Source organism: Vipera berus (assembly GCF_964194415.1).
Source record: "Vipera berus genome assembly, chromosome: Z".
NCBI lineage: Eukaryota > Metazoa > Chordata > Lepidosauria > Squamata > Viperidae > Vipera > Vipera berus.
The window spans coordinates 104,836,946-104,859,664 of record NC_138205.1 but is presented as its reverse complement, the minus strand read 5'-3'; the positions used below and the strand labels follow the sequence as shown (position 1 = coordinate 104,859,664).

Below are 22,719 nucleotides of genomic sequence, written 5' to 3'. Positions count from 1 at the left end.
GGACCTATTCCACTAACCACTGCATTTGAATGTGCTGCTCTGAAGTTGAAAGTTAATCAAATCTTGGATTGAACAGAATTGTACAAGGAAATCTACAGCAAGATACTGACGTGGATTTCCTTCTCTGGTGGAGGGAGGTTTGAAGCTATTGTGAAATAATGCTTTCCAGGAATATTTCCTTTCCCCTTTCATCATTTTCCTGGAGATGAACATAAGGATATTTTTTAACCATTGTCTTCAGTTTCACGATCTCTGCAGGATCTGAGAGTGACAATATTGTATCAAAACTATCATTCATGTGAATCACATTGCCAGGAGACAGTGAAAAAGCACTCTTTCATTAGAGTCTCTTTTGGAAGGTTGGCTGGAGATGATACTTTTAATATCAATACATGGTTGACAGCAGAATTATAGTGTTTGCTAGGGTGCTTGCAAAGCACGGAGGAACAAGACAAGTTATTAACCAAGTTTGATAGCAAATCTTTCAAAAAAGTGGATTAATCCCAGGGCTCTCCAATGCAGTTCTTTGTCATTTGGTCATTTTCTGATGCCGGCTTCCTTCCTATAATAACATTCCACTCTTCATCCACCCAAAGATCTACAATATGCATCCTATGAAGACCTGCCAAGATGGAAGAAAATGATGTCAGTTAGGAGCCCCAACAATTTCCAATGGTGGCACCTTAGAATTGTCAAGGCAAAAGGTTGCCAAAAATGAAGCAAAGACTATCTTCATAAGAAATGGAATGCCTACCATAGGGTTGCTTGCTTCTCAATAAGTGGTCAACACAGTAAACAAAGTAGTCTTTCAGTCCTGGGCAGAAGAAGCTGAAAGATCTTGAGGAGCTGGAGAATTTCAAGTTGGTTCTTATGGACACAAAAGGACAAATAGATCAGCTAGACTATGCTGCCACCAACTACCCTCAAAACTGGTGTCTCTACTTGTGATTCTGCTATTGTGCAAAAAGAGAAAAGGAAATGTAAGAACACGAAATTATTGTGACAAAGAATGCATGTCAGATAGTGAGGGACGCCGAAGCTGGACTTTGGGAAATGGGGTAATTGTGTGAGATGAAGTTGCGAAGGTGTGTAGAGAGGTGTGAGAAATTTGGAAAACCGCCCTCACCTAAGTCTTTTAGAATCAGCTATTCGAGACGCGAGGTGCCAGAGTTCTGTGGTGAACTAAATTTATACACTGAAGGCAAGCGGGAAGTGAGAAGGCGTGTCCAAAGGCAGAAAAAAAATTACCGAGAAAATGTGTGCCTGGGCAATTTCAGGGGCTGTATAGGGCTTGCGAGGGTGGATGTGTGGGAGTAGATGGGGATGAGGTGATCCGTGCGAGGGACTTCAAAACAACAAGCAAAGGGAGGGGGGGAATAAAAAGAGTGAGTTTTTTTGAGGCGGTGAAATAAAACGCTAGACCTTATTGGCTGAAAAAATCCGGAATACTCGTTCGTGGCACTTTGAGAAGGGGCAAAAAACGGAGGAGGGAAGAGGGATGAAGTAGTATGCGAGACAAGGGGGGGGGGATAGATACCTGAGGGGAAATGTTACTGGGCTTGGACTTTTGGGGGCAGGGGTAGAAGACAGATGTATGGAGAAGGGAGAGTTTGATTCTGTCGAAGTAGCTTGAAGCCCTCTCAGATGAAAAGGTTGTGATTCAATAGGAAAAGAAAAGACTTGGAGATCTTGGCCCAGGTAAAGGACTTGTGGAAAGGCGTAGTGCTGAGCTGCGCCAGAAGGGAGTGGGATCTGCGCCGGGGCTGGAGAAGTCGCGCGCACCTGGGAAAACGCGGCCGGATGCCAAAGCGGGAAAATCCGCTCTAACGGAAAGGAGTGAAGGTGGAAGGGCCGAGATGACGCTCGGGGTTGATGGTTTTAGCAGCCGGTTTCCAGCCCAACTTTCATAATATCATTTGGACGGTCTTTCTAAGATTTCTGAGGTGTCCTAACACTGAGGTGACCAGGAAGACGTGGGAGGTGGAGGAAGAAAGCTCGACCTAGATCGTTGTTGTGGGAGAAGAATTCCAGAGTCTAGGTGAGGGCGAGAGCAAACTGCAGTCTGAGAGCTAAGAAGAGGCTCTGGGGAAAGGCGCTCTAGGTGGAAACTGGCGTGCCACACAATACTGGTTGTTAAAATGGTGGGCAACCTTTTTCAATGTGTGTCTGTGTATGTGCATGTGGCGCGCGAACCAGTCTCTCTCCCTCTCCCTCTGTCTCCCTCCCTCCCTCCCTCTCTCTATGTGTGTGTGTGTGTGTGAGAGAGAGAGAGAGAGAGAGTACGCGCGCGCGCGCGCTCCGAAAGGGAGGCAGGCTGTAGGAGAAAGGATCAGAGCAGCCTCAGTACCAGAGGCTCGGGGTGGAGAGACTGAAGCCAAAGGTCTGTCTGTGGTTGCCGTCACTTTATTACGCCTTGAAAAGAAGGGGGTGGAGGTACGTTTTTGTATGAAAGGGTAGATTTGGCCAAGAACAGGAGAGGAAAAGGGAGAAACACGAGATCTCTGCGTGCCCTTGTTAAGCGAGAAAGGGGTTGCTCGCGCGAGGTGACAGGGCGTGTAAAATCGGGAGAGAGGAATGAGCACCGAGTGTGTGTAGCGCGGAGTAGGTGTGCAAGCTAGAAGGGGGAAGGAAAGGAATAAGGCATTGTACGCGCGTGAGTGAGTGCGCGGGGCGGGGGTGAGGAAGAGCGGGAGGCTGTGGAACAGGCAGCCGCGTGAGTGCCGCGGAAAAAGGAGGACTAGCGAAGTATGTGCGCGCGCGCGTGTCTGGAGGGGGGAGGCGGAAGACAGGCTGAGGGCAGGGGGAGGGGAGGGGAGGGCGGCGCACGAGGGGGGAGGAGGCGTCCGAGTCGCGGGATTGGGTCACAGGGAGGCTGACGGCTCCGGCTACACCGACACTAATTCCCAGGCCACCCTTAAGGAATGAGGAGTCCCACGTGACGCTGGCGGGGCGGGCGAACTCTGAGCCATTTTGGTTACGGTGTCAGTTTCCACTGTGCGCTTTCAGTGCTGCGTTCCTTCCACCACCACTCGCTTCTCCACTATTCTACCTCCCCGCCTGCTCCTTCCACAGCAACAACTCTGATATAATTCGAATATTTGCAGATTATTATTATTTTTACAAAGAGGAGAGTGGAGAGAGAGAAAGAGCTCTCTGGAAGAGAAGAGAGGGAAAACACAAGACCGGGGGGTGGGGGGAGGCGACCGATAGACGGAGCCGGGAGGAGGGCTTGGAAGCCGGAGAGACAATGGGCTGGTGGTGGTGGAGGAAGAGTGGCAGTCCAGACGGGCCGGGGAGATTTTAAGAACCCAGCATTGGAGCTACGCATTTTAAAGGAGGGGAGAACAGCCAGCCAGGAATTGGGAGGGGAGCGAGCGAGCGAGGTAGGGAAAAGAGAGTAAAGGAGACGCGGAAAGGAAGAGGAAGGGAAAGGCAAGCAGACACGGAGTGAGCCCGAAGGAGAACCAACCGGCTGTTTGGGGAACTAAAAGGAGCTCGGCGCGGCGGCGGCGGCGGCGGCAACAGCGACGGCGGCAGCAATACGCTGATTGCAACTGACAGCGCCTGCAGTTCGTTTCAAGATGGCCGCTTGGCTCACATTCATTTTCTGCTGAACGACTTTTAACTTTCATTGTCTTTTCCCGGCAGCTTTGGTCGTCCCCCGGCAGCGCCTTTCCGCGGGTAGGTATGCAGGGGCGCGCTTTCTAGCCGAGACCAGAGGGTGATGGGGACTTCGCGAGGGTTTTCTCCGGGGGGGGCGGGTTTGAAAGGCTGCAAGGGGGAGCTTCGGTGTCCCCGTGCTCTCCGGATGGGAAAAGCGCTGACAGTCTCGGCTCCAGCCACAACGCACCACGGTTCGCTCCTCGCGCGCGCGCGCCCGGAGACCGGCAGCGGCGGCAGTAGCAACCCAGGCACTTGGTTTTATTCCGCAACCAACCCTTGCAAATTTTCGTTCCCTTTCCACCGGAGCTCGGTCGTAGAGCCCTCCTGGATGCGCGGCCCTGTAGGAGGATGTTTGTATTTTCGGTTGCGACTAGCCATTCAAGTCCAGCCCTCTTGGTTTATAGGCAGATTTCGATTGAAGAGCGACACTTCATGCAATCTTGAGCTGCCTGGATCACGGGATGGCGATCGCCTACGAAACAAACGGGTCGGCGGGGGGTTCAAAAGCCACCCAGCGCTCCCATTTTATAGGGATGGGTTCCAGGGAGGGTTGCGATCTTGCTGGAGGGTTCGCTGAGCCGTTGGGGGTTTCCGGAGAAATGTTATTAACTTAAGTTCGGCCAACATTTATGTGGCGTGAGATAACTTGGTAAGATGGCGGTTCTCTTTTAGCGTGTCCTTTCGCATTTGTGCTTAAAATGCTGAAGTTTCTCCCGGGCTTTGAAAGAGAGGAGAGGAGGTTGACGCTGGAAATCTAGCTTTGATGAGAGAAGTTACCGCTTGTTTAATTCTCGGAGTTCTTATATACAGATTGAGCGTGAGGGAGAATTGGGGGACCCGAGTTAATAGGACTTGCAAGCACTCCGACTGCAGTTTTCTATTATTTAACCAAGATTTCGCGTCTCGCTCACACATCTTATCCTTCCAAGTTGAATAAGGGAAGGTTAACAGAAATATCTTGTTAGCCCAGATGTAATGGCTTGGGTCCTGGCTCTAAGGTGCCTGGGTGGGAAACTTGGTTCGTGCAAAATCTCTCGGCCTTGACAAGGTATACCCAGCTGCAGCTGTTGTTTTAATGCCTGGTGGGAAATAACTCAGGGGCACCTAATCCAATCTTCTCTCCCTGCAAGTAACCTTTCTCCCCAAATGGAAATTTAACCATGTGATCACAGCCTTTTTGCCCACCCTCTAGTTTTTGTTAGCCTCCCTCTATTCAATACTTCTTTGTTTCAAATGGTCCTTCTTGGCATTCCAAAAATATAACTTTGAAGTGTAGGGAAAGACTGATTTGTGGTAGCTATGTATTTCTCTGCTCTGGTCGCTGTATATCAGAACTCATGTGTTAATACTATATAACTGGTTAGTGCTGAACCTCCCCACCCAATATATACAGCATTTACCTAGCCAGAAAGGAACTGGCTTCTGCCTTTGAGGAGACCAGCTGGAGAGGTCCATTCACTGGATGCAGGGGTTTAGCTGGAGAGAATATGGATTATACTACACATACCTATTTCTTTCTTGGCTGGGACTCAATGGATCCACACTTTTAAGTGGGTCACTCTTGCTTCAGGGCTCACCTTTAAAACTAAGCACCTAAACACAATTCAAGGCATAGTGGACCAGGTTACATATCTACCCCTGCAAACCTAGTTATTTTAGGTAGCTTTGGTGAATTGGTACATCAATCATGTAATGCTGATTAATTTCTAAAACATCTATCCACCAACTATCTATAGTTTTCTAAGTTGAGGTAACCCATGTAAGGCTGCCAAGCTTCAGCTGGCAATGTTAACAAGTTTTATCACTCCATGTTTTCTTGGTGGAATACATGCCTAGGAAGGGGAAGGGGCTGAAAATAAAATACAATATTTGGTGTTGAAGGTCACTGTGTCTTGGCTACAGAAAGGTATAGCATTATTGTAAGTAGATGAGGGACTTGAAGGAGAGAACAGGAGAGAACAGCCCCAACTTCATCCCAAAGTTAGTACTTTGGATAACAAGATGCCTGTTTTGTTTGTGAGGTATATAAATGAGTGCATGGGAATTGCTGGCATTTTTCACTGATGCATAGCTTTGATTCAGGATTGTTGATTTAAGAATTAAGTTGATACCTCCAACGAGATCCTGGAGAAGGGGGCTAACCTAGGTAATAAATAGTAAGCTTTGAGCAACCAAGCTTCACGCTTGATTTGAGTGTTCTTCTGCCTAGGCAGAGGCTCTGCTTCCCTGAAATGAAACATGTGTTTGTATCTTCTGACAATTGAGTTGTCTCCTTCTATGCCTGACTGCTTGGGAAAGAATTTAAGTCCACTGAATTGCTCGACCCTTTCTAATCTACTTTTTGGATAAAGTGTCCTGGATTTACTGCATCTTAATTGGAACATTCTGTTTTATCATGATGGTGGTAGTGATGATGGTGATGGTGGTAGTGATGAGAAGGACTCCAATTATCTGCTAAAGGTTTGGGGTGAATATTCTTTATTCTTATCCTGAAGAATACTCTGGAACCAGAGGGAGAGGCCGGGAGTGGAGGCTCCTGTTTTCCTTGCCAACATCCAGTTTTCAAGCCAAGTTTATCAAACCCCTACTTCCCCTTCTACTTCAAACTTGTATCTTTTTTGCTCCCCCCTCCCCCGAAAGATAAAAACAGCAATTTCTTCCATGCAGCAATGGCGTCGTTCCTTCACTGTTTTTCTTTCCTTCCCTTTTTTCCCACCCGGGAACATAGAACAAGTGAAGTGTTGGTAGTTTTGTGATGGATGATCCTAGCGGTACTCTCCATCCCTCTCCCACCCACCCCCTCACTTTTGGAACATTGGACAGGAAGTCGGGGTTCTTTCGGAAGCGTCAGGACATTTTGCCTCGATTGCGGTGTGTTCAGAATAAAATAGATAGATCCGCGATTGCGGGAATGGAACTTGTTCTTTCGGCTGAGCATAACTTTCACACCTCCTTCCCTCCCACCGCAGTTTTTTTCCTTGCCGGGCGGGCGGTGGAACGACGTGCCCCGGGTGAGGATTTCCTCAGAGATATGCTTTGCACTCTTCACTTCCCGGCTGCAGCCCGAGAGCCGCGGTACATTTGCAACCTTGGACTGCCAGAACGGGATGTACACGGGTGCCCTGAGGTGGGTGTGTTAGGACACTCTTGAATCCGGGCCGGATCTATGGCAAAGGCTGGCGCTCCAGCATTTAACTCTGTGCCTTGGCGGTCCAAGAGACGAGAAGGTTGTATCGCGCTGCAATACAAGTAGGCGAAAAGGGGAAAGAAGCAGCTACCGCTTCCTTGCTCGTGGCCGACGTACATGGAGGGCCGGAGAGAAACCGAAAGCCCTTGGAGGAGCCTCTAGTTTTCGGCCTGGCATCGACCCCAGAGCAGATTCGGGCCGTCCTCGAGGCCTCCTACTACTGCCAGCCCGGCTTTTGGCGCCCTCGCTTTTTCTCCTGCGACGCGTCCCTCCGCCCGACTGGACTGCTCGGAGAGGGAATGTTGACCCGCCAGGAACACCCGACCAGACCAGAATCCTCGCCCCGGCTGGCCACACTCCCGGTTCCTTTCCATAGCGGTGCCCGCAGCCCGTCTTTCTTTTTCCCCGCTTGATCCCTACCCCAGGGGCACCAGTTGTTGCCCCAGAAGGGACTAGGCTTTCTTCCGCGCCGAGCCTCCAAACCTGCCCTCTTGTTCTCTCCTCCCCCCTCCCGTTTCCTCTCCAAGCCACCTCTTCTCAGCCTGGCCCCTCCCCGCCCCCTCTCCCCTGGCGCGCTCCGGGTAGTGGCAGGATGCCAAGAATAAGTGTAAGTTGCTATAGCAACCCCCTCCCTAGAATGGTTCCGAAGGCGGCTCGGTCCCGAGCCTCTTGGGTTGGTGGCGGCGACGCGCTAGCAGCCGCGCCAGTTCCTGGGGCCTGCCTGATCTTATCCCGCCTGCTACTTACTACCCGCCTGCCAGACCTTGTTGTTCCGAGGTGCGGGCCCCAACCGCCCCGGCAGCCAATCAGCCACCCCTCCATTGCTTGCTTCTTCCTTCCCCTCCGCCGCCGCCGCCGCTTCAACCGCGGCCGCCACCCCTCTCTTCTCGCCGGAAATGCCCAGAGCAACCTCCGCGCCTGCACTTAGGATCGCTCCCCTCCCCCCCCTCCCCACCGCTTGTCCCGTTCTCCCCTCTGCAGTCCCGATCTGCGGTTTTCCGGTAGCGCCGTAGGGGAAAGGCTGGTGGGAGGTGCCCCACGGGTCTTCTTCGCCCGTCCCAGGCAACTCCTCTTGTGAATATCGCCGCGCAGGGCTAGGGGCAGGTGGGGACTGGGCAGAGAGCTCTGGAAGGAGCCCCCCTCCACTGCCGCTCCTTTGCGCTGAGGCTCTTGGCTCGGCGGCTTCGCACCTCCTTTTTCTCGCCTGAACCCGACCGTCTTCCCCAGAGGAGGCCACTTTTACCCGCGGGGAAGTGAGGGAATCGTGTAGGGCCGTGCTTCCGAGGTTTCCCCACGGTGTTTAAAACGGTCCTCTTTGTTTGTACATCTTTTAGAGTCTCCTCAGATTGAACCAAAATGCATCGCACCACCCGCATCAAAATTACGGAGCTCAACCCCCATCTCATGTGTGTGATTTGTGGAGGATATTTCATTGATGCTACCACGATCATCGAGTGCCTGCATTCCTGTAAGTCCTGCTTGGTTGCTTCTCATCATGGAAAGCTGCCTGCTACCAGCCAGGCCTCCTGTCCCTTGGTCCTGGTGGAGCAAGGATGGCTCTGCAAGACCAAATTCCTTCATTGACCATATGGCCCTTTCTTTGTTTAGGGTCTGGGTTAGAAATAACAGCAGAAAACCATGCATTGATTCTGCTTTGTAGTCTTATTTCTGCACAATTTTACATCTATATTTTTTCCTCTTGCAGTCTGTAAGACTTGTATTGTACATTATTTGGAGACCAGCAAGTATTGTCCCATATGCGATGTCCAAGTTCACAAAACTAGGCCTCTTTTGAACATAAGGTAGGAAAAAAGACAGCTAAATACTTTATGTCATAATGTGTCTTTTCAAATTTTATATTTCTTTGGATGCAAGTTCCTTGCCAATGCAAATCTTAAAAAAATGTTGGTTCAGGACACATAACTGTACTATTTCCATAAGTCTCAGTCTTGCATTTCAATTAGTCATTTTTCTTTTTCTATATTAGAAGCCCATCTTTATTTTCTATATGTTTCTTTTCTTACTTACCCTGTCCAAATTGCAATTTGTTCTCATTAGTGTGCATATTAATTTTTTGTATTTTTTCAGTATTGATTTTTATAAATGTAAAATATTGGTAAAGAAATGCAAAAGTTAAATTCTTTTCAGAAATCTTTATTTAGTTACATTTTATTGGGTCTCTTTATGGTTACATCTTTTTATTAAATGCCTACATTTTTACAATGGTATCAGTCTAATCTGATATCTTTCTACCAAAGCAAAATGATATAGGTAGATTAATAGCATAGATCTAAAAACATATAAAACAATTCAAATCTGGTTAAAGTTTTGGTTAAAAATTCTCAACCAAGCTGTTTTTGGTTCTGGAAAATTATAAATATTAACATTGGACTTTATATTCCAGATCTGATAAAACTCTCCAGGACATTGTATACAAGTTAGTACCAGGTCTTTTCAAAAGTAAGTAAGCAATTAGATTGAACAACCAATGCAGTAATAGAATGTGTAAACTGGAAGAGATGAATAACAAAAATATGTTTTCTCTCAGATGAAATGAAAAGAAGAAGAGATTTTTATGCTGCTCATCCATCTGCTGATGGTAAAAAAAGATTCTGAGATTATGATTTTTATAAAGAATTACCTTTTAAGGAGAAGCTAAGGTTGTAAAAATACTTGTAAAAAATGTACCATTTCAGTGCTCATGCACAGCAAGTAAATATTTTTATACGTTCAAAATTGTTTAAATTCATTCACAGAAATAATTTTAAAAGTAACGTATTTATCTTATGACTGATGTTTTCTTTACTCTTTCTGATTTGATTTTCAAAATGTAACTTACTGTGAACATTTCTGTACAGCTGCCAATGGCTCTAATGAAGATAGGGGAGAAGTTGCAGATGAAGACAAAAGGATTATAACGGATGATGAAATAATAAGCTTATCCATTGAGTTCTTTGACCAAAATAAGTAAGTTATAAAAGCAGTATCCTGTATTTGGCAGTACATTCATAGAATTTTTTTCTTTGCTACTATACTATATGTCTTTTTTCTAGAGTTGAACGGAAAGGAAGCAAAGAGAAGGAGAAAGCCAAAGAGGAAGTAAGTAGATAGCTGGTTCCTTGACACTTTCATTTCTTTTTCAGAAAATAAAAACATATTCATTTTTATTTCCTAAAGTACTAGCGTCAGTTATTCTGCAAGCAGTGAGCATGCCTTCTTAGTAATTACAATTCAAGTTCATTTAAAAGGCTGATAAAAAGAAGTTTTCTATTAGAAAACTTCCTCTTTATTCCCCCCCCCCCCTTAGTTAGTGTATGCATTTTTTAAGAATAAAATTTGTATGAATTAAATTCTAAAAGAAAAATCTGATGAGCATATATTTTGTTTATTACTTCATTGATTTTGGATCTCCAGTGAGCATTTAGTTTTCACGCTGCTAGTTTTAACCATGTTTCCATCTCTTTCTATCTACTATATTGGAATGAACATTAGTATCAGATTTTGAATGTTGTCTCAACCAAATGCCCCTCCCAGGCCAGCAACAAAAGATATTTACGCTGTCCTGCAGCAATGACTGTAATGCACTTAAGGAAGTTTCTCCGGAGCAAAATGGATATACCCAATGCTTTTCAGGTAGGGAAAGAACTTTCATAAAACAGTTTTACCTAATACATTATTTAAACTTTAATTCTGTTGAAAAGAATTGGTGTGTTTGCTTTTGGAATTAAACAGCAACATCTTTAGATAAAAGAACTACAGGAATGGATTTCAGAGGATCTCTCTGAATCATTATATTCTAAACCCTTTGACATAAAGGCAGACATGTTCTCAACTGAGTCAATATATTTCTGAATTTCAGATAAAATGTGTGATGTTTGATTAGGATAATATAGTAGGTGCCACATTGCAGTTGTATAGTCTTTCACACTTCCATGCCATGTTAAATGAAGTGTAATTTCATATCTTTTATTAGATTGATGTCATGTATGAAGAAGAGCCTTTAAAGGACTACTACACATTAATGGATATAGCCTACATTTACACTTGGAGAAGGGTAAATATATTGAGAGGCCTTGCAAGTCTTGGTCAAGTTGGCCAGAGGGATGGAAAACAAAAATAAGCTCTCTAACAAGGATTTCCTTTCTGATTTCCTTTGGCAGAATGGCCCCCTCCCTTTACAGTACCGTGTCCGACAAACCTGCAAGAGAATGAAAATAAGTGGCCAACAGCGAGATGGCTTGCACAACAGTGGGGACCTGGAAAGTGACTCTGGCAGTGAAAAAGCTGGCAGCCCCACGGGAGGTGTTCCTTCCACATCATCCTGCATGCTCAGCCCCGGCACTCTGGTGCAATCTCCCCATCCCCAGTTTCCCCACATTTCTAGCACTATGAACGGAACCAGCGGTAGCTCAGGTGGTAACCACCATGCCTCCTTTACCAACAGAACCCGGAAAACATCCATCAATGGTTGCTCTACAACTTCTTCTGGCTGACTGGGAAGAACTCTACTTTTTGACTCTGAAGACTGGATGCCAAGGTTATGGCTTTTTTCTGCTCCAGTCTCTATGTCTCTATCATATCACACAATTAAGCTTTATAGTTGCGAATTCCACGTGTCTATGCCTGGTGGTTAATAAGAGAGGAATAATGATTGGGAATTAAATGAGAGGACAAGAGATGGATCTTTTTTATATTAAACAACCACCACAGCAAACTGTTTCTTAAGGACTAGCAACATGGAAAAACAAAGGATAACAATCCAAATATTTCAAGAGGATTTTTTTGGACTTCCCATCGTTATTCTGTTTCTTAAATTGGAGTCTGAAAACTGATGCCTACCACAAATGAAAATTTTGTAAATCCAGATTAATTTCCTACATATCTTTTGGATATAGAACTATGGTTCCGCTGTTTTGGGGAATCTCATTGAAAGCAAGTGATTTTTTTTCCTTCTCCAATTTGGAATGCATAAATGCCGGACTGAATATGCATAAAAAGATGCATATATATAGCCACACCACTGTGAATAACAATGTATTTGCTTTATTAGCCATTTTGATTTATAATTTTCATCCACAACATCTGCGCAACACCGAAGCCATTGAAAGATCAGAAAGCAACATAAGAAAAAAGTGGTATAGAAGAGAAGGACATTCTATGTTCAGATTTACACTTGTATACCTAAAAGCGGGTATTGCCTTTTATTTTACTGGCTGGTTTAAAGAAAAAAAGAAATTGTGAAAGAAAACAAGATCTTTTTGTAAGGTTTTAATGGCATTTTGAATTTGTGGAAGAACGCCATATTAGTGTGTGACAAAATAGGAAGCAGTATTGTATGATATATTTATAAAGAAAATAATTGTGTTTCATGCAGTATCGATTAAGGTGGCTAAGTCCCCATTGGATCAGCCCTGACAGATGCTCTGTGGGACAGGCTTAGGAGTAGTCCTGCTAAAGCAGCCACCAGCCTTTTGCCATGAAAGCAGGAGAGCGAGTTTCCCATCTCCGTTAACTCAGAAGCAGTTGACAATATCAAAAGGATTTCTTGGGTCTTGTCTGGTTCCCAAGATTTTTACATTTACCCAATGTAATTAATTGTCTCCAATGCTGAGGAGGAGAGGGCAGGGGAGGCATTGAACAAAATGGAGGAACATGGAAACGACTTGATTTTATTCTTGATTTTATTCTAGATTTTATTCCTTTTATAGGGGAAAGTAATGGAATGTGTTATTTCCCTCCCCCCCCCCCCAGAAACAAAAAGCACAGGAATGCATATAAGAAGCCATAAAGTATGCAGGAATCTTTTTCATTCATTCTTTCTAAAGAAATCAGTACATTCAAATGAAGGCTTTTTAACTAAATCTGTTTTAATATATATGTATGTGTATGGTACAGTACTAACTTGGTTAAGGATTAACAGGTACAAATGAATTGCCTGGAAGCAAAATAGTTTTCTGAAGGTATCATATTTTGAGGGGGGTGGGAAAGGAAGGCTTGAAATTGTAAGTCTCTTGAATCTTCAATATCTTTCAGTTTGTGCTTTGCTTTGGTTAAAATGTATGTGTGCTATGTGTGTTAATGTGCCCGTTTTTTCACTCATCAGTTACACATTTGTGAAGGTGTTTATCCTATATGCCTATTGTTTCATGTTTGTACAGGGATATTGTAGCTATGTATTTTGTTGTCTCCAGTCTGCAAAAAAAAAGAAAAAAAAGCACAATTCTATGCTTTGTCTTGCTTACACTCATTAAATCATTACTTTTACATACACCTGCTGATTTCTTGTGATGTAAATGTTCAGATTGCTCTCTTTTCATCTGCTAAAAGAAATCAAGAACTTATGTAGATACAGTACATAAAACTTAGAATTTCAGAGGATGGCTCTGCTTAATTAAACTCAGTCTTAATTAAAGATCATATTTATTTTCAGCGAAGACCAAATGAAAGTAGGCCATGAGAAGAGGGTGATACATGTACTGTATTCTCTTCCATACAAAGAAATAATAATTGGTGATTGAGGTGTGTGTGTGTATGTGTGTGCTCGCGCGCGCACACACACACACACAGAGAGGAAGAGACAGAGAAATGGATTGAATAAGGAAAATAAAATGTTCTTAAGTCTTTCCCATATAACCAAATGATTTCTACATACAGCCTTATGTAGTAAATTACTGAAACAATCCATCTAAATATATATCTTTCTAGTTTTTTGACAATATTCCTTACTGTACCATTATTAATGAAAAGAATTTGGTTTGTCATTGCAAGTAAGTCTTTTTCTCCAGTTATGTATTATTGTTGGAAAATTCTCAGTTATTGATAAATAACTGATAAAATGATGAAAAGATTACATAACTGAGACTAAACTGGTTTTTTACACTCTCCTTGCTTTTAAAGTGAGTGTAGCACACAGAACCAAATACTAAATCTCAAACTATACGATAATGCATATAAATCAATCTTCTTTATGAAACAGAATGGATCAAGTAAAAGTCAAAAGCCATAAAAAACCCAGTGGTCATAATGTTTAAAATGTCTTTGTAAAATATAAATACTGCAAATTGCATTCATATTACAAATATTTTTGAAATTGGATCCCATTTATTTCAGCTAAATGTGTTTTTGTCACATTCATTTAATATTACAACTTGAATGTGTGCTGACAAGCTAAAGCTGCTAATTGTGTTGATGTAATTTACACTAATTTGAATGTAAATTGCAAGACACCATGGTTTAATCCTGGTCTGTGGAATAAGTTACAATTGGCAGGGCTTGGTCAAAAAGTCGAAACATAAGCCTTGATTTACAAACCACTATGCTCTGGCTGACAGATCACATTAGGTAGAATCAGACAAATCACGTTATTCCTTAGGAGATGTAAGAGCCCAGACTTGGAAACAAGGGAAGACAAACTATTTCAAGCTTTCAGGTGTACAAATTCCTACTCCCAAATTGATTGATTGTTGCAATGATTAATGATCCTAATAATGTAGGTTCATATAAATTAGACTGATCTCAAGAATATAATTGCTATTAACCTTGAGGTTTATTTTTTTTCTGCAAAGAAACAGAATCATAATGTTAATTCTACCCTCAATTTTACCAAAGAATTTGAAGATGCATGCCTACATACACTATTACACACAGCTGTATTTCCAGTAAAACCTGCAATGCAGATTTAACCTCAGATAACCAATCTTTTAAAAACTATCCTAATCCCATGTATGTATATTTGACAGAAAGTAAGTTTTGTAGTGTATAGTCTCAGCAAGCTGTTAAAAGATCTCATGAATTCAGTATACTGAACTATTATGAAAAACCAACAGCACAGACTAGATACCGGGTGAAGGGAAATAAACGCAGTTGCATTTTCCATCCTCGCCACTTAGGTTCTTACATTATAGAAATATTTGCACTAATTTTGTGTCACTTAAAGTCAAAATACTCCAATACCTGGTTGTCAGAATAAGATTGGGGTTTTCAGTTAAAAGCATCAATCAGTGTTCCAAAAAACAAAATGGGTGCTTATGTACACATGTAAAATGCTTTTCTCTTATCATACCCAAACTTCAAGATAAAAAAAAATCTGTAATAGAATGTTACAGACTTCAAAACCAGCAGGAGATCTTGTCAACAGGAAGTTAACCTTGTCACTTTCCCCAAGTATTCTTTCCTCTTAATTTCCAGTCTGTAAAATGGAAATAGTGCAGATTGTTGAGAAAGCTGTAAAGGCAATATATTTACACTGTAACTGCTACAACTCTCTCTCTCTCCCCCCCCTCTCTCTCTCATATTAAATTTCACTGGTAAATGAGGGATATTTTGAAATTCTTATGACTAGTATTCCTTGGCTAATTAAATTCTATCTGTTGAGATCTCTTGCATTTCTAAGATCAAATAGACTGGAGGAGGGGGAGAGAAGACATTGAGACTACATGGCCCTGGTGGTGGTGGTGGTGATGGGGTCCCCCTTTGTCCTCCAGGACATTTTGAGACAGGCTAAGGGGAATAGGTGCCCTAAACATTCCCGCTCCCTATGGCTTAGTGCCCTAAACGAGCGGCCCTTCTCTTCAACCTGGATGCTTATCTAAATAAACTCTTCATTCCTGGTGGACTTAACTCTCTTTTCTCAAAACGAAACTGAGAATTGAGAATTGTATGTTTGACATGCCCCCCCCCCCAATTCTACCCAGCCTCCACCTGAGTCTATTTAGCCATCCATTACTCTGGGAAGGTTATGTTATAATCTTGACATTGTCACATGTGCGGGAGGTTGGAGCCATTTTCTTCTTGCAAAGGCTTTTGGTTGGTAAATCGAAATAATTTTCTCCTGGAAGTCTGCATTTAACCCACAGTTTAATTCTTTCCACCCCATTCTGTCCCTTGATTTTCTTTTATCTGGTTTTTCAATTAGAAGCCGATTAATTTAGGTCAGAACTAAAGCCTAACTGTTCCAGGTACTCTCAAGCATCACCAGAGATCTCTGCTGCCCAGCGCTGTTTAACAAAGATCTGTGCAGTCACATTCGGCTGAATAAATTGCAAAAGAAAGGGAGAGAAAGAAAGAGAGAGAGGGGGAGATGTGAAAGTAAAAAAAAAGGAGTGGAGAAAAGAATAGACAAGAGACGAAAGGAAAAGAAAAGAAAGGAAAGGAAAGGAAAGGAAAGGAAAGGAAAGGAAAGGAACTAAGAACAATAAAGCAAGGGGACACGTAAAGGAAAACCTAAAGAAGAACAAGGGAGAACAATGGGAATGGGGAAAAAGAAAAGAATTCGACTGCGGGACTCATAGAACATCCCTCACAAACACCCAATAAACCTCAAACTAAATGTGACTATGTTCTAAGTACCCTGCCAAACCAGAAACTGGGTTAATTAACTAAACAACGTTTCAGTTATAAGACAGCTCTGAACTGGATGGGAATTATTCTCCTATGAATCTACGGCAAGCCCCCGCAGAGAGACAACCTCTGCCCGGTGAGCAGCAGAAGTCTGGGGTCCCCCTCCCTCGCTCTTTTTTGCAGCCAGAAACCATCACGGGCATAAACGCTCTCCCGAACAGAGAGCACATTATTTAGTTTTGCAGCGACCCGCACCATTCTCTTAGCCTGTGTCCTTAGGACACGCTGAACCCAGACTTTTATGTTTATATGAACTCAGCTCACACAGTAGACGTATAGATCGTTATTCGAATATGCGCAATTAGCTAACCTGTGAGAGCTCAGCATTTAGCGTGTTCTGGGAATTGGCTTGGCCGGGTCGTTGAAGCAAGCCATCGCTTTCATTTCGCGCGGTTGATTTGTTTGCTCCCGATTCCTTTATGCGAAAGCAGGAGTTGTGCTTCAATTAGCAGGGGAAAGAAACTGGGTGAACTCAATTCCCTGACAAACTTTCCTGTCCTGGAATGCCGCCCTACTGGGTTAGGTCTTCAGTCCATGCCGTAAAGGCATGTCCTGCAACCCTCAGCCTCTCTAATGGCTTGGAAGGTTAGGGGAAGGAAGGAGCAAAGACCTGGGAGATTGGACAAGCAACTCCTTGGGCTAAGGAGGAGCTGCCAAGCCTAGCCTTCAGCTGGATCGAGAACAGCCGCCCCCTCGATTTACTTTGCCTGGTCCGCCACAGGGCGTCCGAGGAGCCATCTTGCGCCTGCGCAATGTATCACCGCCGCCTGCATAATCGGTCCCTATCGGAGTCGTCCAGCCGTCAAATTAGAAAGTGGTCGTAAGGATTGGGAGCCGATGTGGGAAGGGCTGCGGTCGGCAGAACAGAAAAGTGGCCGATGCGGGGAGGAGGGGGCGGGGGGGCGGCGGCGACCAGATAGCAGTAGCTGTCATGTTATTTCTGGTTTCTTGGTCGCTGTTTGACCGAAGGCATTTTTTGCCTTCTCGAAATTGTGCCTTCTTGTTTCTCTTTAATCCAGATGGAGGAATTTTAAATTATAAAGTGAACCCGGATTCTACGGCTCCGACAAAAAGCATCGCAAAAGATATCAAAATCCACAAAGAGAAACAGAAGTTCCATTAGTTATAGGCTGACAATTCCCAGGAAGGAACCGCAAAAGATAAAAGTTCACGATTGTCGAAATTAGTTCCTTCGACCTGAATGGGTTGCATCTGAATACTTGGTGGCATAGTGCCCTAAATCTCCCTTGGAAACTATTTCGGCGGGCGATATTGCTTGCCCTTCCGGCCATAAGTCCAGCCAATTTGCTGTGCAACGGGGCACATCTCGTCGCACTGCATTCAAAGCTGCGGGCCCTTGTGATCCTGGGGGCTGAGCCTTGGGGGAGCTGGGTCCCTCCCTCCCTCCCTCCCTTCCTGAAGCTCCTCAGGTTGGGGAACGCCATTTATGTTTGGCGACCAAAGGAGGCGCCTTACGAAACTAAGAGAAAGGTGGTTTTTCTTACCCTGGAAGTTGATTTTAGTCCTTTATGCCCTTAATCCGGCAATTAGAAGTGCCCTTTTTTTACCGCATTGATTATTGTTTCCCAGGATCCCCTTTCTAAAGGACGATGATTGCAGGCCATGTAACTTAATGCTTTTTTAAATCCCCCATTGACACTGGTAAATTTGAAAATGAGCATCCTTACCTTACATTGCTAAATTTTAGAGCTTGGTGAAAATTTGGATGCGCAATTCTTCAATTATACTACAGTTACAACAAACTTAAATGAAATTGGGAGGCTTTGGGTCTCCATGTGTTCGGTGGATCACTACTTTCAATTATAATTCCCACCCTTTGTCTCTCGAGTTAATGACTTTTAAACGCAATGGAATTAAAATAATAAAATTCTATCACATCATAGGACAGATCTTCCAGAAGCGAGGCCCTTTTCATTTGCACTCTGATCTACAGAATAAAACTCAACGATGCAGCTCTGAAGCTAAACATGAAGTTTATATATTCGAGAAAGAAACAGAAGATAAATGAGGGATCCTTGATTGTCTCTGACCTCTCACTTCAGGGAACTACAAATATTCTTTTCTATAGGGAAGAGAACCTAACCATATTCGAAATCCCTTTAAGACTTGTTTTCAAGATAGAATTCTGGAATACTGATTAATATGTGAAACGTGGTTTCTTTTTCCAACTATTGATGTTTACAAGTCCAGGAGAGGAAACTCGCTCCCTCCTTGGAAGGAAAGGAGGAGAGGAGTGTGAGTGAACATTTCTGTGGCTTTATGGACCGAGTCCTACTTAGAGGTTTACAATCCAGCCAAATGCTGGATTCTCTTCCCCACATATTTGTATATAAGCCATCCTAATTTCCTTGACACCAAGCCTTCAAAGTGATGGTGTTGGCTGCCGATTCTGGGACTCAAGACCTGTAAAAAGTACCCCCCCCCCCAAAGCTTCGAAAGAAAAGCAGGCAGAGATTTATGTGGATAATTCTTCAGGCAGATGGGAAATCCTGTTGCCTTTCTTTTGCATTTCTGCAGTACTTGGGGGCACAGGGATCCAAGGCAAGAGCAAGAGGAGTTAGGAGCAAGCCTTGAATGAACTTGCAAGGGATTTAAAAAAAAGTTGAGGACTGTGTCACAGTGTTCCCAAGTCCTATGAATATTCAGCTAAATCCATCTTTGTGGTACATGGATCCAAGACTTTCTGGTGAATAGAAGACAGATGTTGACTCAAGCCCTGCTCACAAGGACATTTTAAAGGATTGATGTGGAGCCAAGCAAACCCGCAAACCGCAGACTGAGAGGCTTAAACTACCTCATAAACTGTTGTGAGGATGATCCTGACAGGAACGATGAATAAACAATTTCAATTCAAATTATTCACAGATAATGAGGAGGTCTATTCACTGGATACTGATTCAAACTTGCTTATAATATAATCTGGAGTTGTTGAGTTTGGCTTAGCCAGTTTGGTGAACTCAAGATATTGCCATCTCTAAACCAGGTTTATTACATTTGTTCTGTGCATTGTGACCTAAGCTATTATGATTTGTTCATAATGATTTATAATTATCTATTTCAGGAAGCCAGTTATGTTTTATTAATAAATTGAGGTTCAACTAATGCCTTTGCATAGTTTTTCATTACCTGGTAGAACTGCTTTGAAGATAAAATGTGTTGGGTGGGAGAGAAAAGCATGTCCTGAGGAAAAGGCAGATTGGAGTATAAAGGACTGCAACCAGCTTTAGATACAGTTCCTAATCTCGGAATAGAGGGATGACCTTTTTTTCCCTTTCCTTCTCTTCGCTAAGAGAAGACCCTTTTTAATTCTGCTTTGAAGCTTCAGCCAGGCCCAGGTACTAGAGAATTTCCCAGGATAAATTCCTTGGTCAGGCTGAAATAAGGATTGGGGCATGCAATCCTGTGCAGGTTTCTTGAAGAGTAATTCCATTGGACCTAGCAGGTCTTACTTCTGAATTTAGAAATGGTCAAAAATAGCATATCTCCCTTTCTTTTTCTAAAATTTTTATTATGGTACCTTCATGCATTCATTATTCATAACATCTAGAATAAATCCATCTTATTTATAGATCCCTTTGTTATATTTTTTTAGAAGAAATCCTCTAGCACTAGAATAACTCTTTCAAGAAACTCCATCAAAATGAAACCACTTTTGATGGTATAAATCCACACCAATTTAAGTACAGCTAAAGAAAAGTGGTGTACAAAATCTGAAGTAACTCAGCACATTTATAGGCCCCTTATGATTCATATATTCATACTGTGGGATGGTGGATAAGGCTAAGTACGGGAGGCTGACTTCAAGCATGTAAAATACAATGTAAAGGAAACCGAACATTTCAGGTTCTATTTCCGGATTCTCAATGTTGACTAGAGTGTTGTTCTGCTGATTCTTATATCTTCTTATAGCCCAGTTGGATCTACCAGGCTCTTAGGGAGCTGTAAACCCTTCACTTTACGTTCCAAAACTCCTGACACACAAGGAAAAGGAGACGGGTAAGGAAGAGGAAAAAAGTAAGTGCAAAAATTGCCTGTTAAAAATGTAATTCTTAAAATGACCAATTGTTTATGATCCACAAATTATTATAAGTACCGACAAAATTATCACAAAGCTTTAATACAGTCGGATTCCACGCCTCTTTTCACCATCTGCTGATGTGTGCAAGGGGGAAAGAAGATGGATGTAAAAAAAAAAGACATTGTAAATGAGATTTAAACATCATCAGTAACAACAAAAAACATATCAGTAGTATGTCTGGTATGTCTCGATAAGTGCCCAAAGGATGGATCGTCTTAAAGAGCCAATCAAACTAACAGTTCAATATCGCCTTCTCGCAGCTTCTGCCGCCGCTGAACAGAAGGGACGACAGATCCACGTTGCGATCCTAACCAACCTCCCCCCTCCCCGATTCATATACGAATTCTTATCCCCCATTGCCGTCAGCCAGCACGGGCTCTTTTGTGGCGGCCAATTTGCTCCCATAGCGAGGCTACAAAGGCTAAAGAAGCAACGGCGCCCCAGGCTTGCTCCCTCCTTCGACTTTCTGCCATCTTGGCTGCTGTTGTCTCTCCGCGGAGCGCTTCTGATGCAGGAGAACCACCGCTCGGCTCCCCGCCAGGCCCAAGCGGGATACCAGACCACGCCGAGAGCTCCGCCCTCTCGGGCTCTCGCTGGCGTGGGTGGTGACTGTTCGGTTGCCAGGATCAACAGAAGCTGAGCGGAGGTCCTGGACTCCTTGCCTCCGGTACCAAGGCTTTTCTCTCTCCCCCCCACCCCCCCCCAATCTCCCGCAAGCCAGAAAGTGAATTTTTGGAGGAGGGGGAAGCAGGTGTGTGAGGTAGCGCAATGGATATACACTTCCCCTCCCCCCTCGCCAGCTAAGGAAGGGCGGGCGAGCGAGCCTGACCTTGGTTAATCGACAAACCACAAAGGGGGGGGGGAGTGGGCGAGCAGATGTTTGACCAAGTGCCGGCTTGCTTGTGGCTGGGTTTGTGGGTCGAGGTCCACCGCCTGCTCTCCAAGTATCAGGAGCAGGATACCTCCCGCTCTCTGAGGATTGTCTACCTACTCGGCAGATAATTTGCCATTTCTCCGCTCAGCGGATGACAGCCCCCAGGATTCCCCCCCTCTCGCCATGCCAAAAGGCCAGCGGGCAGCTTCTATTGGCAACTTCTCCTTTTCAGCCTCTGTGGAAGAAATAGATCCCCGGAGGATTAAGTGCACTTCTGGATGCCAACTTTAAATCTCTTACTAGATTTTTTTTTAAAGGAAAGGAGAAAGAGGGTACTTCACATTCACTTCAAAGAAACGTGTGTGTCGGGCAGGTTTTTCCTGCTTCCCTGCGGCGTGGAGCCTCTCACGGAAATGTAGGATTTGTAGAAAATTAAGTTTCAGGGAATGTCTTCCAACTACCTTGCAAAATGCAAAGTGAAATCCAACTGATAAGGAAGGCCTGACAAGGAAGGCCAAAGTGCGCTGGTCAGGAGAGCCCTTCCTTTTAGAGGGAGCGCAGTCTTGCAGACCAAAAACGGACTTCGAGAGGGGACCGAGGGGCTTCCTTCCAATGTTCAAAACTGGCAGCCTTTTGGCATCAATTTCCGCTCAGGAACAAATTCAAGGAGGGCTATCTATGTGGTTGGAAGAGTCCACGCCGACTTGAAGGCACATAATCAATGGCCTCACTGAAAAGGAAATTAAAGATGGTATCTATGTAACATTTATAAAGGCACCTCTCCACCCCACCACCTGCGTGTCTCCAGGTTTAAAAAAAATCTTTGCATTATTTAATATTAATGTTTCTCTTGTGATTGATAATCTGAAATCTATTGCACCATTCCCTGCCCTGAAACATTAGACTGAAATTCTAAGAGTCAGCCCTAAGAAGTAACCCTCAGAGATAATGATAGTATGGTGGTATTTACTTTTGAATAAAGATGCTGAGATTTGACTATATTCAGGTTGATGTTCATAATCTCTATTACTAGACTCCACTGAACACAGAGGAGACACCCAGTCTATTTTGAAGGACATGTGAAGAGAGTTGCAACCAGGGAATTTATATGTGTTGGAAAAGGAGAGCATGCATATTACTCAGAATAATCCAGCGCAATCCATAATTGAGAACTCATTCAGCCTAGCTACATCCTATTTTTTCCTATTTCCAGAAAGAAATGGAAGGGAGGCTAATGAGCCTCCATTAACCCTATTATGTCCATACAGACCAGGAATTGAGGCAGGCTGTAACTGCTCCTGCAGTCCTCAGTTACCACTCTTAGGACAGACTGAGGGCCCCTTTGGCCCAAAAGTTTCGTGCAACTGCAGTGGTTGGTTTTCGTGAAACTTTACTGCTGGAGTCCTAGATTCTCTGCCTCTTGAATTGATTAGACTTTGGAAGCTCCTGGGAAAGTGTTGCCTACTTTGCTGAAAGGCAGGCTTGAAAGTCTGGGTG

General features: G+C 43.9%; 1 protein-coding gene across 6 annotated transcripts; it reads left to right on the top strand.

Moving 5' to 3' along the window:
• The first annotated feature begins 1,571 nt into the window (after positions 1–1,571).
• On the top strand, positions 1,572–12,615 carry BMI1 (BMI1 proto-oncogene, polycomb ring finger). 6 transcript variants are annotated; one of them, XM_081343195.1, is made up of 11 exons: positions 2,349–2,380; positions 3,649–3,681; positions 8,185–8,318; positions 8,556–8,652; positions 9,255–9,310; positions 9,399–9,449; positions 9,709–9,817; positions 9,904–9,949; positions 10,343–10,483; positions 10,824–10,904; positions 11,011–12,615. In XM_081343195.1, the coding sequence occupies exons 3-11, from the start codon at positions 8,207–8,209 to the stop codon at positions 11,341–11,343; spliced, it is 1,026 nt and encodes a 341-aa protein (XP_081199321.1). In that variant the 5' UTR covers positions 2,349–2,380; positions 3,649–3,681; positions 8,185–8,206; the 3' UTR covers positions 11,344–12,615. The 6 variants fall into 6 exon arrangements, with proteins under 6 accessions (XP_081199323.1, XP_081199322.1, XP_081199320.1 ...); XM_081343197.1 differs by lacking the exons at positions 2,349–2,380; positions 3,649–3,681 and adding an exon at positions 1,572–1,698; XM_081343196.1 differs by lacking the exon at positions 3,649–3,681 and having other exon boundaries at positions 2,320–2,380.
• The last annotated feature ends 10,104 nt before the right edge of the window (positions 12,616–22,719 follow it).

Excerpts from the sequence above, each read along its gene's own strand:
- BMI1 (XM_081343197.1), top strand. The coding sequence starts at position 8,207 with ATGCATCGCACCACCCGCATCAAAATTACGGAGCTCAACCCCCATCTC. Across the intron at positions 8,653-9,254 it reads AGGCCTCTTTTGAACATAAG|ATCTGATAAAACTCTCCAGG; the intron begins GTAGGAAAAAAG and ends TTTATATTCCAG. Across the intron at positions 9,450-9,708 it reads TGCTCATCCATCTGCTGATG|CTGCCAATGGCTCTAATGAA; the intron begins GTAAAAAAAGAT and ends ATTTCTGTACAG.